Source organism: Eurosta solidaginis, chromosome 1, assembly GCF_040869045.1.
Source record: "Eurosta solidaginis isolate ZX-2024a chromosome 1, ASM4086904v1, whole genome shotgun sequence".
Taxonomy (NCBI): Eukaryota; Metazoa; Arthropoda; class Insecta; order Diptera; family Tephritidae; genus Eurosta; species Eurosta solidaginis.
In genome coordinates, this window is record NC_090319.1 from 183836374 (window position 1) to 183851470 (window position 15097).

At 40.5% G+C, this 15097-nt stretch overlaps 1 protein-coding gene across 1 annotated transcript; it reads right to left on the minus strand.

Annotated features, from left to right (window-relative positions):
• Positions 1-1505: 1505 nt before the first annotated feature.
• On the minus strand, positions 1506-14019 carry LOC137239117 (uncharacterized). The gene is made up of 4 exons (XM_067764067.1): positions 13791-14019; positions 10831-11287; positions 3423-3481; positions 1506-3343 (listed from the first exon to the last, which is right to left on the minus strand). The coding sequence occupies exons 1-4, from the start codon at positions 14017-14019 to the stop codon at positions 1506-1508; spliced, it is 2583 nt and encodes an 860-aa protein (XP_067620168.1).
• Positions 14020-15097: the final 1078 nt, after the last annotated feature.

Consider the following 15097-nt stretch of genomic DNA (forward strand, 5'->3'; position numbering starts at 1 on the left):
GTGCAAATTTGGACTCAATTATTTATATATTTGTCGCGCATTCGATTTACAAAAAAATCTTATAATAAGTTACCTGACACTTGATAATAGCTTTACAATATTCTTCCGATTCATATGGCCCAGCGCCGTAATATTTTCCTGTCTCAAAATTTAACAAGGAATTGACGTCGTTCATCATCAGCCAACTTCGGGCGACGTTGATATTGCGTACACATTTCAGTTGCAAGTATAGTAGCCATCAAATGAAATAAACCTTTAAATTGGTCAAGTTATAAGTAAATACACTATTATTTACAGTATAACAATTTGGAGGCAACTTCCCGAGTCCTTCGAAAATTTACTTGAAGACTTTCCTGTTACTAGATAGGTGAATCAACTACAAACGTACTCTCCTTGCAACCCAAAGTTGTTATAAAGCTATTTTGAATAACACTTACCAATGTAGAGAAACATCGTTATTTGAAGTTTCTACCCCCTTTCAAGTAGCTTCGGTTGCTGCCACGATGCATGCTGATTTATAATGACGAGTTCGCGTACTGTGTCTGTTGGTGGTCGAATATCCATCAATTGTTCACACCATAATTTTGGTAATGTTTCATCGGTACCCGGTATAAAAACAATCCCAATCCATTGAATCTGTAGCCAATTCCAGATAGTAAACTAAACGCACAAACTCTAACCCCGGTGCTGATATCATGACGATATAAATGTTGCCGTAATACTGCGGCAATACGTAAAAATGGTAGGCAAAGTGTTTGTAATTGAGCTTCCATAGACTTTAGGTCAACCTCAACTTCAGAAGTTAAAACACAGCTACTAGCAATTCCACTCTCACTACTCGTCGAAGGATATACAGCAGGATTACTAAAGGCATTTGAACCAAGACATGCCGTCATTGCTGCAGCTGCTGTTGACGTACTTGGTATACTTTCACATCTCAAATGTGACATACGATTCGTATTAGTCAAAACCAAAGCCGTAGCACCGCCCAAATAAGAATAGCTCCATCATAGAATTAGGATTGAGCGAATTCTCATCATCGGCACATACTAGCAATTTAGCTTTCATTGAAATTTGTGGCACCTGTTTGAGATTTGCGTATTTTCTTGCAATTGTTGTAATGTGAACTTAGTCTGATCATTAAATTGTAAAAGTACAGCCATTTGGAAAGTACTTGCTTGCAATATATAACGATTACGGAAACAGTTTGTTACCAAATCACCTTTCCACAAATTATACAGCCAGTTAAGCTTACCACCTGAGTGACGATTTGCATAGAACTCATTAAGTTGCTGTACAGATCGTTCCAATTCGCATCCTTATGTGGTGCTTTGATTAAATGGCCACGAGCCCGATGACAACACTTCAATGCTAAAAACCATTTCTTGTGGGATTCTTGCATGAGCCAAATGTTGTTTGAAGCTCAAATTTTAAATCTTGAGCGAGACCTCTATCTTGCAACATACGTTGCAGCTTGATTGTATATTCATAACCACAAGCTTGTTTTAATTTTGAAATCCCAACAATTCCATTGCAGTATCTGACAGCGTACCAAATATGTCAAGATACGTGAGTGTGGATAAATTACTCAAATCCATATAGGCCGAGGCGGGAATTAGATAGCAACGTGATAAAGATAAATATTCAAGCATTTTAAATCTACAAATAATATTAATGACATTGCCAGTTAATGCAGTACAATCAGAGAAATCTATTTCCAGTAATTGTGTACAATGTTTAGCTAAGCTTGTCACATGTGAATCATAAAGAGTTTTGCGACATCCAGCATTGTTCAAACGGATAAGATTTGGCGTTACATTTGTCACTACCGAGGTAACGGCATCCACCGATAAATTTGTCCATGATATATTTAAGCTATTTAAATTTTTTAATGATTCCATTATTTTTCGTACGCTCCATGCCTCCAATCCTATGCACATAGCTAAATTTAAAGCTTCTAGATTTGTATTTGTTGCTATTTCATTGCAAATTTCATCGTTGATCGGAACATGCTCTAAGCTTAGCTTTTTCAATTGCCGACAGCGTGATAAAAGCATTTTTAGGGAGGGTTTTGTAACTGATACCATACTTAAATCTAAATACTGTAACTTCGATTCAAATTTTGGTTCGACTTGCAGGAAATCAGTAGTTTTGAAAACAGGATTAGTTAACTCTGCTTGCGCCAAACGTAGAATTTGCGCACCACGTGTTAATATATTTTCTAATGCACCAGCGCGTAAATGTCTACCTCCTAAATCTAAACACGTCCACAGTGACTCATCCTTAGCACATCTGTTCAAACGTCTAGAAACATGACTGCAACGTATGAGCGCCTTCTTTAGCAACCATTTAAATATTTGTAAAATTATTTCATCTGATAAATTACTAAAATGATCCATTCCATCGGAAACATTATCACTCAATTGGTGTTGACGAAACAAAAAAAAAAGGTTATCATATAAATCTATATGTGGCTCAGACGTTTGTTGTGATTGCTGTTGATGCTGTCTTAAACTTTGCATTTGGTCTCGCTGTTTCTGTTGGATTAATGTTGACTGATTGGGCGCGTGCAGCATATAACCCGTATTTGTCGTACCACCAACACCATTTCCATTGTTAACATGAGCATTATTATTGGTTGTGGTGGCAGTAGCATTAGTCCCTGTATTAATTATTTGTTGTGAATTTTGCGAAGCATTTCGTGTTGATCGATTATTGTTATTACCAGTAGCTGTTGCTAGATGACTTCGAATACTTCTGCCAGCTGAAGGTGAATTGGAATTTGAATTGGCGTTGTGTACTTGTGGGGCGGTTGTTACGCTTAACGACCCACTGCTGGCTATGCCCGCACCTATGCCTAGTATAGCTTCTTTTCTATCATTTTGTGTCAATACATTATCACCATGTTTAAATTGAACCTGTTGTTGCGATAGAGATCCTTTACTTTCAACGTTTTGGTAATCGCATACGATTGTTTTAATATTATTACTTTGTTGACTTGTATTGCAATTAGCGGCATCATGGTGATCTATATTGGGACTACCTATTAAGGTGTTATTTGACATATCACTGTTAAGCGTACTATCTAAAGTGTTGTCCATTGGTCGATAGGATGTGATACGATTGTGACACACTTTTGGTGCATCTAAATTCGGTGTTGTGCCGTTTGAGTTTTCATCCGCACTAGCACTTAACACTAATGCAATGGAAGAAGCCGCTGAAGAAGAGCTCTCCTCTGAGTCAAGCGTTCCAATACCCATTTCCTCTAAATTTTCGGTAGTAAAGATACTGGGTGATGAGCTTGATTCAAATTTTGCAAGCTTCCAATTTGTGAGTGGTGTTGCTTTGAGACGTTTTCAGAAAATTCATGTAAAAAGCAACAGCACAAGCAAAATATAAAATTACGCCGCCTTTTGTTTGACTTCCCATTCGCAACGTGTTTGTATTTGTATCCAACATTTCATTAAGTGTAGCTGTGTACCTGAAATGAAATAAAAGAATAAAAAATTATTAAATTTATTAAATTATAAAAAAGGGAACGATACTGGCATACTTATACTTACCCATCACAAGTTTTTCTTCATAGTGAAAATTCATTCAAAATGTATCTATACTCATTTCCATGAATGAATGTCATTTTGAATGAACGAAACAAGGTTGCCACTCGACGACATTTGCCTTTTTTGGTTCTTCCGCAGTAAGCACATTGCACGCGATCCAAAGGGTATCACAACTCGGATCCACGAGATCCAACACTCCCGAGTGTCAGTCCGTGAACAAAATCAGAATACATATATATAATCGCGAAAATATAGACCTAGATAAGAAGGCGCGCTCTGGTTTGTTTATCATGGGCTTCCTTTTATCAAAAACAAAAAAAACATCAAGAAAAATAAAAATAATCAAAATAGTTATTTTCCTTAAATCAGTTTGCCATCACTATTTTCATTTGGAAAATTTAAGCCTTCTTCTCAACTCCAACTTAGTTTGGATTGTTTCGTGAACTATAAAGCAATAACTTCGAATTATATAATACCGTAAAGTTTCCGAGCCTTTCAATGTTGTTTAGTAGCGTAAACTTAACGGTGGAAAAGCGAATTGGAGATTACGATACAATTTTCAAGATTAATAAAATAATTAAAGGCAAGTTCAGGAACCTTTATGAAATAGTCATTCCACCAAAAAATGAACTTTATGAGAAAAACCACACAAAAAAAATGAAACCTTTCAGAAGTCAGGTCGCGTCAGAACTCAGACGCGAACTGTCCCTAAATAATTGCATGACATGACCATTATGTCTCATTACGCTGCCAAATTGGCAGCACCGCACGACTGCCTCATTCCAGTGAGTGGAAGAGTTATCAGCTGACAACTCTACAAGTTACCACACTCGATAGTGTAGGCTATCCCTGCCAGGGTTGTGTTGAAATCAACAAACACACCACAATTTGTGATTCTCACACAACATGGTCCAAATCAACACAACGAGTGTTCCCAGACGGCGAATAAGGCCTCTTTACATCTGTCGCACATTTTATCTGCACGACGTCATTTGACTAGTCATTTTACAGTCATTCATAGGTTATATTCATAGTCTCATTTGCATGGGCGTGGGTAGGTTTTGTGACCAAATTTTTATAGGGCAATTACAAAGAGCCGTGACAACACACCAGTTTACCGTGATATACCGTATATTGTCGCGTATTGCCTGCCTTAGGCAAACACCAAAAAATATAGTTTGCCCTAAGTCTATATTTAATAATTCTTAATCTTACTATTGGTGGCTTTCAATATCAGCAATTTCATTCTGATGAAACTATCTTCAAAACGAAAGGTCATTTTAGGCGTATGTCAATCAAAGTTTACTAAACCTAACAGTGGGTTCAACCACTACACGTCACTACCTCGGCAGAATAACCTAACCAGATTATTCATCCCAAATGAACCCTTATCCCGAGTACGCCAACCAATAGGTCAGCCAGAATCGACCCCGGGTCTCCGGCAATTAGCCACCCAACCAACCTATGCAGCGATATTACTAAACGCTACCATTTCCAGACATGCCTGGATTTGCATTCAAACGCTCCAAAACCGAGGCACGCCCAAATGCGTTCACCATCGCTTGCCGTCTGTGCACCAAACCGCACGGAGTGCGATTGTGCCCAATTTACCGTGGTATGTCGACTGAGGAGCGACTACGTGCAATACTCATCCACCGCTATTGTCCCAACTGCCTATCCCCGTTCCACCGCCTGGAAATCTGCCCCAGCCAAGACCGATGCCGACATTGCAGTGAACCACATCACACGACGCTACATATTGGCGAGGATCAGCCGTCGCCACCTCAAAGCAAGCACAACGACGACGATGCGAGCTCGGACGGGGTCCTCTCCATCCATGTCACGGAGCAAACTAAATCATGGGCCCAGCAAGTCGAGGAAGAAGAGAGGCTGGCCAATGCAGCAGAGGTAGCCCAATCGGGCAGCTTAGAAACGCCGCGATTCCGGCCCCCATTACGTCATGAGAGACCCGAGAACCGCTCGCCTATGCACGGCGCTTTCGCGCGCTTACAAATTGGGGATTGCGCGGAGACACGTCCTTTCCGCCCATCGCACCGCCCTACTGGTAACCAGCGTGATGACGCGGAACCGCGTCCGTCCCGCTCGTCACGACAGTTCACTGGGAGGGCGGCCCCTAATAAGAAGCGCAACAACCATCGAGCTCTCGTGAGGCAACAACAAACCCCCACTGGCTTCAGGAGTGGTAGACTCCGGGACAATTTAGCGGCACCGACTATAACTCGAGCATTGATCGCCATCGCGCCGACAGCCATAGTCCGAATTGAGGCAGGAGGCCGTTTACACCTGGTCCGCGCCCAGTTAGATGCCTGCGCTCCCACCAGCATTATCGATGCCAATCTGTGCAAGGATCTACACCTGGAGCGTAACAATACCGCACGTCTTTCGAGGTGCACCGTCGTTCTTCGAGGGAAGTATGGGGTAGCGGGAAAGATCACGACCCAAGCCACCGTAATATCGAACTATGCCAGGTTAAACCCCACGGCAAATTTGGACCCGTCGGTAGCGGCCCCATTCCAGTTCATGAAGCTGGCCGATCCAACATTTTACCGATCGTCCCCAGTGTTGCTCACTTTGGGCGCCGACGTCTACGCCAGTATTATGGTCGGAGGCACACCCACGTCAACTGTCGGCGGGCTCCTCACCCAAGCCACAATTTTCGGCCTCGTCGTGTCTGGAGCCCACCCACTATAAAAAACTTTAATTATACCACAAGGTGCATTTTAAACCAAGCAACCCCACGTACTTGAATACTAACGCTTTTCTTTTTCATCCACAGTTCCGCGAGGCTGCATTACTGCGAGCACGGATGTCCGCCGGAGATCGTACTTACGATCTACTATACATACATATCATATTTTTTAAATTTATTTAGTTTATCCCGCCTTGGGAAGGTTGCTGGCGTACTCACCGAGTTTCAAGTTGCTCGCCGCAAGGGGGCCGGCATGTTTAGGCCACCAGCCTAAATATTTCGGGCCACCCTAACACGCACATTAGTTATTTATTTATTATTATTACCGGTAACGGCTAACACCAGCCGAAAGCTAACTTTGAAGGGGAAAAACTCAACGAAAGTTAGCTATCGGCAGGTGCCGCGGACTTGTTCGCGGTTTTGATCCTTTTTTCTTTTTTGGAACGTCAACGAGCCAGCAGCTATCTCAATGGTGAGTTATCACGTTACGTATCTTTTCATAGTTTGTGCATATAATTTACGCTATAATCGCACTTTGCTATTGTGATTCTTTTTAATAATTGCGATTTTAACATTAGAATTTGCACTTGGCAACTGTCTGGCAATCAGCCACCAATATTTCTATTTTGAATTGTAATTTATCCAACAATTTGCGGTCGTCATATTATTAACATTTGCCGTGCACGAATGTGTAATTAACAAATTTAAGAACATTGAATTTTCGAATTGGTTTGTGAAGCAATTCCCTTTTTGATAATAAATAAAGCTGAGAATTTATATTGTTTATAACGTGAATACATTTGTCATTACTCGCTCTAATTCTTTCCTTTTCCTTCTTTTTATTTGCGACGCACACGCCCGACTTCCCCGGGTCCACACTGCCCTGCAAAACAATATGGGTATCAAATGAAAGGTGTTAATGAGTATTTTAAAAGGGCGTAGACCTTAGTTCTATAGGTGGACGCTTTTTCGAAATATCGCCGTAAAGGTGGGCCAGGGGTGACTCTAGAATTTTTTCGTACGATATGGGTATCAAATGAAAGGTGTTAATGAGTATTTTAAAAAGGAGTGGGCCTTAGTTCTATGGGTGGATGCCTTTTCGAGATATCGCCATAAACGTGGACCAGGGGTAACTCTAGAATGCGTTTGTACGATATGGGTATCAAATGAAAGGTGTTAATGAGTATTTTAAAAGGGCGTGGGCCTTAGTTCTATAGGTGGACACCTTTTCGAAATATCGCCATAAAGGTGGACCAGGGGCGACTCTAGAATTTGTTTGTACGATATGGGTATCAAATGAAAGGTGTTAATGAGTATTTTAAAAAGGAGTGGGCCTTAGTTCTATATGTGGACGCCTTTTCGAGATATCGACATAAACGTGGACCAGGGGTAACTCTAGAATGTGTTTGTACGATATGGGTATCAAATTAAAGGTATTAATGAGGGTTTTAAAAGGGAGTGGCCCTTAGTTGTATATGTGAAGGTGTTTTCGAGATATCTACCAAAATGTGGACCAGTGTGATCCAGAACATCATCTGTCGGGTACCGCTAATTTATTTATATAAGTTTTACTGTTTCATGGTAATCCATTAAAAGTCATTTGCAGTTTAGAGTTTATTACAATAATACGTTTTATTCATTTAATGCCAAAAACTAACTGAACTTACATTCTAAAGTGCCTACTTAAAAACCCTGCACCTTAGTCTTGAAGGCAGCCAAAGCGACACAGACGCTTGCGTTCTTAATCGCTGCCAGCGTTGAGCTGCACCTGCTAGCGTGAGAACGGATATTCGCTGACACAGGCCAAATTGCTGTTTCATAGCACTGCTCATGTTATGCAATCGTTGTGGCTTATCCGTCAGCGTGAGAATGGATATTCGCTGACACAGGCCATGCGCGGACAGAATTATTGAGAAGCATTCGCTTGTGTTAACTGATATTCGCTGATACAGGCCATGCGCGCAAATTGTTGTTTCATAGCACTGCTCATGTTACGCAATCGTTGTGGCTTATCCGTCAGCGTGAGAATGGATATTCGCTGACACAGGCCATGCGCGGACATAATTATTGAGAAGCATTAGCTTGTGTTAACTCCTCCCCTTCTAAGTGAAGGCCGTCCACGGACTTCTTAAAGTTATCAATGACATGCTGAAGGTCTTGGCATTGGCGTCTTTTCCTTCTCCTCTGCCATATTTTAACTAGAGTGTAACAAACGATAACCAATATAATGATAGCGAAGCGTGATATTGTTAGCCCCGTCATAGTTCTTGATTCAATTTTTGCGATAAATCGCAGATTTTCCATACTTATCCTGTGAAGGCATGGAAGACTCAATACTTCTTGATGGTTAGTGATATTAAGGAGAACGGTCGCCGCTGGCCCTGGTAATTTCTTTAACATGCCATTTCGGTTTACAAAGTTAGATCCGTTAACGTAAACCTCATCGTCGAAGGAAAGTAAATAAGTTCCCTTTATTGTTTTTTCGGAGTCTTCGCCAGTTTTGATCAAAGCGGTGTTATCGTTTATAATGATAATGCCATCGTCAACCACAGTAATAGGTTCAAGGTTGCTAGGGCAAGTACTGCAGTGAGCAACATTATTCGAATACAGCTGTTGTGCGCATGTGGGATGCTGCAATCTTTTGCAAAAAGTTGTTGTGAGTGTTGTGTTGCAGTTCCCAATCGCTAAATTTTGATTCCCACAGTCAGCAACGTTGTTGTTGTTCCCAAGGTGCAGGATAGTTCCATTGTGTTGAACAGGGAAAATAATAATTTTCTTGCAAACTAATGTAGGTTGAGGATACTTTATTCTGAAATGCAGAAGGCTCCCATCTAAAAGGGCTTTGATATATGATACCTCCATTAGGTCAGTAATTGTTGTATTTGTAGAGCGTGCCTCAAAAATATTTTTTACATCTTCCGAGTTTAGCATCAGGGGATTTATAATTCCTATCTTTGCAAGGGTTATGGTTGAAATTAAAGTCTCGATTTCGGTTATAAGGATTCTATTTCGCGCAAGCAGCGTTTCGTACAAATGATGAGTATCGATCTGTACAGCCTTTGCGTTTTTAATAATTTTGTTAACTGTTTCCGTTAGCTGGTTTAATTTTTCCTGTATCCTTGTGTTTATTTCTATCTGATGTCCCTCTGATTCTATTAGCTCTTGCTGCCGAAATTTTAAGTTTTCAAAGTCTTCGAAGTCGGGTGTTCCTGCAATCACCTTTAGAGCAGTACCTAAAATGTTAATACTCCTAGCCTGTCTATGGTGAATGTCCAGTGTTGTTAAAGAAACTTTTATGTGTGAAATGTCTGAGTCGAGTAGCATTCTCATATGAGATAAGGGAAATGCGTTGTTAGTCCTTTCGTTTCTTCTGCTATTTCTTTATATACCGTAAGATTGGTGCTATGCTTAAGATAGCCGAAGTGTGTCCAAACTATTACGTCGCCATCCTGGATCGGTATATAATCGGAAGTCGAGTAGTCCGTCAATTTTGCTATTGCCGTTTGGATGGAGAGCATCACAATGGGGATCCTGAAAGATGGGGAAAATAACCTTCTTTTAATTTACTTTATAATATTGAAAGATATTCCACGGTTTTCATCTGAGGTTGTCCTTATGGACCACCCTCCCTTTTATGAGAACCGTGGTTCCTAGATCTGCCTCAACCCTTTCTTCGACATATAAAGGGGACAGTTTATTTCCCAGTCGTCTATTCGTCTTTACTAATACGCGTTCCCCTACGTCGAACACCCTATTCTGTCTGGAAGGGTTATTTCTTTCCAATTGTGCTTGTTGTGCTTTCGTTATTTTCATGGTTATCTCATTTCTCATGTCGGTTGGTGTAGCGTGAACTATATCAATCGGTTTTTCATTGGTCACCGAATGAATCGTTCGGTTGTATTCAATTGTTGCCAGTAATAAAGGTCTGTCGTCTCGCAGATTTTTCTGTCCAATTTCAGACATCTGGCTATCTCCAAAAGTGTACTATGGAGACATTCAACCTGCCCATTCGAGGTGCTATGAAGAGGTGGCGCGTTGACGATGTCAACATTGAAGCTATTTTTTAGTAACGAGGTTATCGTTTCAGAATTTAAAGAGGCCTCGTTATCACAATAAACAGTCTTTGTCCCTGGGAATATATTCATTAGTTGAATAAATGGGTATTTTATATCTGAGATTGTTCGAGATGGTATAGGCTGTACCACAGCAAATTTCGAAAACTTGTCGAGACAGGTCAAAAAGTATTTTTTATCTGTTGAGAATATGTCAATGTGCAAAATTTCTCCGGTATAGGATGGGACCGGTGTTACACCATACTCCTGCTTTCGTGGGTGCCTATCGTATTTGGCCTTACTGCAGATCTTACAATTCGCGACCACTTCGTTTGCCAGTTTGGTCATTTTTGGGAAGTAATAATCACGAAGGATTTGCTTGACATTCTCCTGGGCAGCTCTGTGAGCTCGATTATGTTCGGCAAGAACAATCTCCCTCTGTTCGTCTTTATTTACAATGTCGGTCACCATATTTTTACAGTGCCAGAACTTTGTTGCCGGAAAGCACCTTATAAGTTCATGTTGTATGCTGACCAGTATTGGCAAAGCGCAATGTATGGCGTTTACCACATTTGGGTTCACAGCTGTTTTAATTTCTTCAATGAGATTATCTTTATTTATGAATTGAATAACATGACGAGTTTTCTCGCCGAAATATATAAAATTCCGTTTTAGGTTCAAGTTGGCTTCCTCCAAAACAATTTGGTTTCGGAAACAATTTAGCGGTTTTTCGGATGCTTCCACCGTATAAGATAGCGATATTTCGCTATGAACTGTAGCTAAATCTGATTGACCTTCCTCTTCTAGAGTGTGGATGTTCTGTCGTGACAGAGCATCGGCAACATGGTTTTCTCTACCGGGTTTGTAAAAGATTTGAGCGTTGTGCTCGTCGATAAACGCTTTCCATCGTTTAATTTTCGAATTTGGGTTTCCGTCTGAAACCGCAAATGTCAGTGGCTGATGATCTGTAAAAATATTTAAATTCTTTACGCCATAGAGATAATTTCTAAGACTTTTTAAGGCCCAGACTATCGCGAGTAGCTCGATCTTTCAGAGTTCGTGAAATAAAGATAATTGGATTACCGTCCTGTGAGAGCACTGCCCCCAAACCCAAAGACGAGGCATCCGTCGTTAGATCAAATGGCCTCCTGAAATCTGGGTAGAGTAACATGACGTCCTCTGATGTAAGGACCTCTTTTAATTTATTAAAAGCTTGTGATTGTTTTTCGTCTAATTCCACTTTTATTTTTTTTTTTGAAAAGAGTGGAGGGTTTCTCATATTTGTGAATAGCATCTATCTTGCTAGGGCTTGTTTTAATGCCTCCCCTAGATACTACGAAGCCCAAGTATTCAACGTCCTCTTTAAAAAATTGCGATTTTTCGCGAGAAACCCTCATATTAGCCTCATGTAACCTTTTTAAGACCCACTCAATATGTTCGACATGCTCCTCTTCGGTTTCTGAAAATATAATAACGTCATCGACGTAAACGTAGCAGTATTTCCCTATTTGTTCCCTTAGTACGTCGTCGATCGCCCTTTGAAAAATGCTGGGTGCATTCTTCAGACCGAAGGGAAGCCTGCAGAACTCATATTTTCCATTACTTACTGAGAAAGCGGTCTTTTCCCTATCGGATTCCGCCAACGTTATTTGATGAAATCCTGATTTTAGGTCAAGCGTTGTAAAATACCTGGCCTTTCCTAGATTTGATAGTATAACCGTTGGGTTCGGGATGGAATATTTGTCGTCGATAGTTTTTTTGTTCAGTTTTCTGAAGTCTATGACAAGTCGTTTTTTTACATTTCCTTGTGCGTCCGTTCCTTTTTTATCAACAACCCAGATTGGGTTGTTATATGGTGACCGAGACGGTCTGATGATACCGTCCTTCAGTAAATCGCGAATTTCAGTATTCACGAATTCTGATACGCCCATAGGATAGGGGTATAGCTTGGAATAAACCGGATCGTCACTCTCGGTGCGAATAGTGGCGACTATATTTGTGTTAAATGGGAGTGCCTCGTTGGGGTCAGAGAAAATTTTCAATAAATTTTTTACCATTCTTTGAAATTTCACCCTCACAATTTCAGGAACCTCTATGTCCTCTACTCGTGTGAAATTTACATTAGCACACTTTAAAAATTTTATACCCTCTGAACCAACATTGGTTATTATTTTTTTTGACTTTAAATCTATAGTCGTGTCTGCCTGCGTAAGCAAATCCAGACCTATTATTCCGTCAAACGTTGAAAGAGAAGGAAGAATAAAGAAGGTACTATTTATGTTAAAAAGGTTTATCGCGCATTTTTCTTTAATGTTAGTAAAACCATGAATTGATTTTACCAAGAAAGACTTTTCGACCGGTGTAATGTGCCTAAGGAATTTTAAGGGTTTAATATAATTTTTAGATGCACCCGTATCTATTAGTAATTTTATTTTCTTCCCTGCAACTATTCTTTCAATGAACGGTAGCAGGGAGTTCTGTCTAAAAAATGTATCTGGTCGGGATCGTTAAGGTCGCCCTCGATTGCTTATGTTTCCGCGTTTGCCACATCACTATAGGTGGAATCTTCCAGATTAGAAGTGGAATTTCCGCTTGAAAGGCAGTTTATTCGTTGTTGCTTTGGTCCTGTAAATTTTCCAGAGCCATTGTTTGGCCTTTTCACTGCCTGCGGATATTTTTGATTTGGATTACTTTGGTATCGATAAGAGCCAGTGTTTTCCGGCCTTGCAGTAGGTTGACGGAAGCGTTGTGACGTGTCGACATCCATCGGTTCTACCTTATCCAGTTTCTGGGGACTCTTGTTGTTGAAGTCCCGAGTTCTGTTAAAGTAAGGGTTTTTTGAGTGATACATATCGTTTGTTTGGTACCTTCCCCCTGTAACTTTCTCCCAAGAGTGTGGTTTTGAGTCTAGCCTTTGTGTCTTATCTTCTAGGCTCCTGGCATAGGTGCTTGCGAATCGGTATCTCTCATGGTCCGATTCAACCTCCTGTGCCAGTGCTAAGGCCGAAGGCAGATCTTTAGGCCGGGCTGAGAATAGTACATCGCTAAGCTGTTTCTGGGTCCCTGATATAAATACGCGCAATGCGTCTAATCTGTATTTCTCATTAAGTGAAGCAGCTATTGACTTTTCGTAAGTCATTATGGTTTTGTTGGTCAGAAGCGTCAATTTCTTCTCTACTTCGTCATAGTATTGGAGAAGAGATAAATTTTCCTGGCGGAGGGTTGACATTTCTTGCTCGATCAAGTAAATTGGTCGTTTGTCGGAATAACTAAAGTCAAGGCGGTTAATTATCGCTTTGAAGTTCAAAACGGTGTTAAATGAGGCCAAAACCATGTCGGCTGGACCCTTTACTTTATTTCTAATGATGGCGACAGCTTGGAAATGTTTGCTGCTGCCTTCATATTCCTGAAAAAATTTGTAGGCGGTGTGTGCTGCCTGTCTCCATGATACGTAGTTTTCTTGTTTACCATCGAAATCTGGTAGAGATTTAACGATGTCAAGGGGTTCATCACATTTGATACCTGGGACAATTTGTGCTTCAGAATATGTTTCTATTGGGGGTGCACTAATGCTAACGTCGTTTAGACGCTGGTTTATGGTCGCCAGTCTCTGTTCGAAACTTTCTCTTTGCACTGAAAGTGCATGAGCCACTGCAGTGTCGACAAGAGCTTTCAATTGATCTGCTTCTATAGCCATTTTTCGTTCCTCAGTCGTTACCCTATTATCCGTCCACCAATTTTCCTGACCACTGTTACGCTGTCTTCTGTTTACCACTATGTTCTAAAATAGCCGATCTAATTCTTGGTCACTCATAGGCTTACAGCACAACTGAAACAGGTTACCTGATTTTATTCCAATAAATTTGGTCCACAACACATCTAATTCTACTCAACCCGTGCAAAGATTTACAGATAATTTGATGCTTTAAAAGAAAATTTCGTCATTTGTTTGTTTTTTTTTTTTGGAGGGTCGTATTTAAAAAAAAATTTTAATAAACACAAGTTTTTTGTTTATAAACATTGATAACACTTAATTGACACTGATTTCTTTGTTTGGCAACACTCTACTTACATCTGTTTTACAACTATTGATAATACTCTCTTCATCTTATGCTTGGTTTTGTTTTCTGCTCCACTTAATTTAAAATAAAAATGCTAAAAATGTTTGTTGTCACTGCTGCTTGTTGTTATCCGTTTTTTCTCCCGTTGTTGAGCGCCAGTTTTACTGTTTCATGGTAATCCATTAAAAGTTATTTGCAGTTTAGAGTTTATTACAATAATACGTTTTATTCATTGTCATTCCAAAAACTAACTGAACTTACATTCTAAAGTGCCTACTTAAAAACCCTGAACCTTAGTATTGAAGGCAGCCAAAGCGACACAGACGCTTGCGTTCTTAATCGCTGCCAGCGTTGAGCTGCACCTGCTAGCGTGAGAATGGATATTCGCTGACACAGGCCAAATTGCTGTTTCATAGCACTGCTCATGTTATGCAATCGTTGTGGCTTAACCGTCAGCGTGAGAATGGATATTCGCTGACACAGGCCATGCGCGGACAGAATTATTGAGAAGCATTCGCTTGTGTTAACTGATATTCGCTGATACAGGCCATGCGCGCAAATTGTCGTTTCATAGCACTGCTCATGTTACGCAATCGTTGTGGCTTATCCGTCAGCGTGGGAATGGATATTCGCTGACACAGGCCATGCGCGGACAGAATTATTGAGAAACATTAGCTTGTGTTAACTTATATGTAATACCACGTACAGTATTCC

Excerpts from the sequence above, each read along its gene's own strand:
- LOC137239117 (XM_067764067.1), bottom strand. The coding sequence starts at position 14,019 with ATGGCTATAGAAGCAGATCAATTGAAAGCTCTTGTCGACACTGCAGTG. Across the intron at positions 11,288-13,790 it reads ATCTCTACCAGATTTCGATG|ATCATCAGCCACTGACATTT; the intron begins GTAAACAAGAAA and ends ATATTTTTACAG. Across the intron at positions 3,344-3,422 it reads AAACACGTTGCGAATGGGAA|CAACACCACTCACAAATTGG; the intron begins GTCAAACAAAAG and ends AACGTCTCAAAG.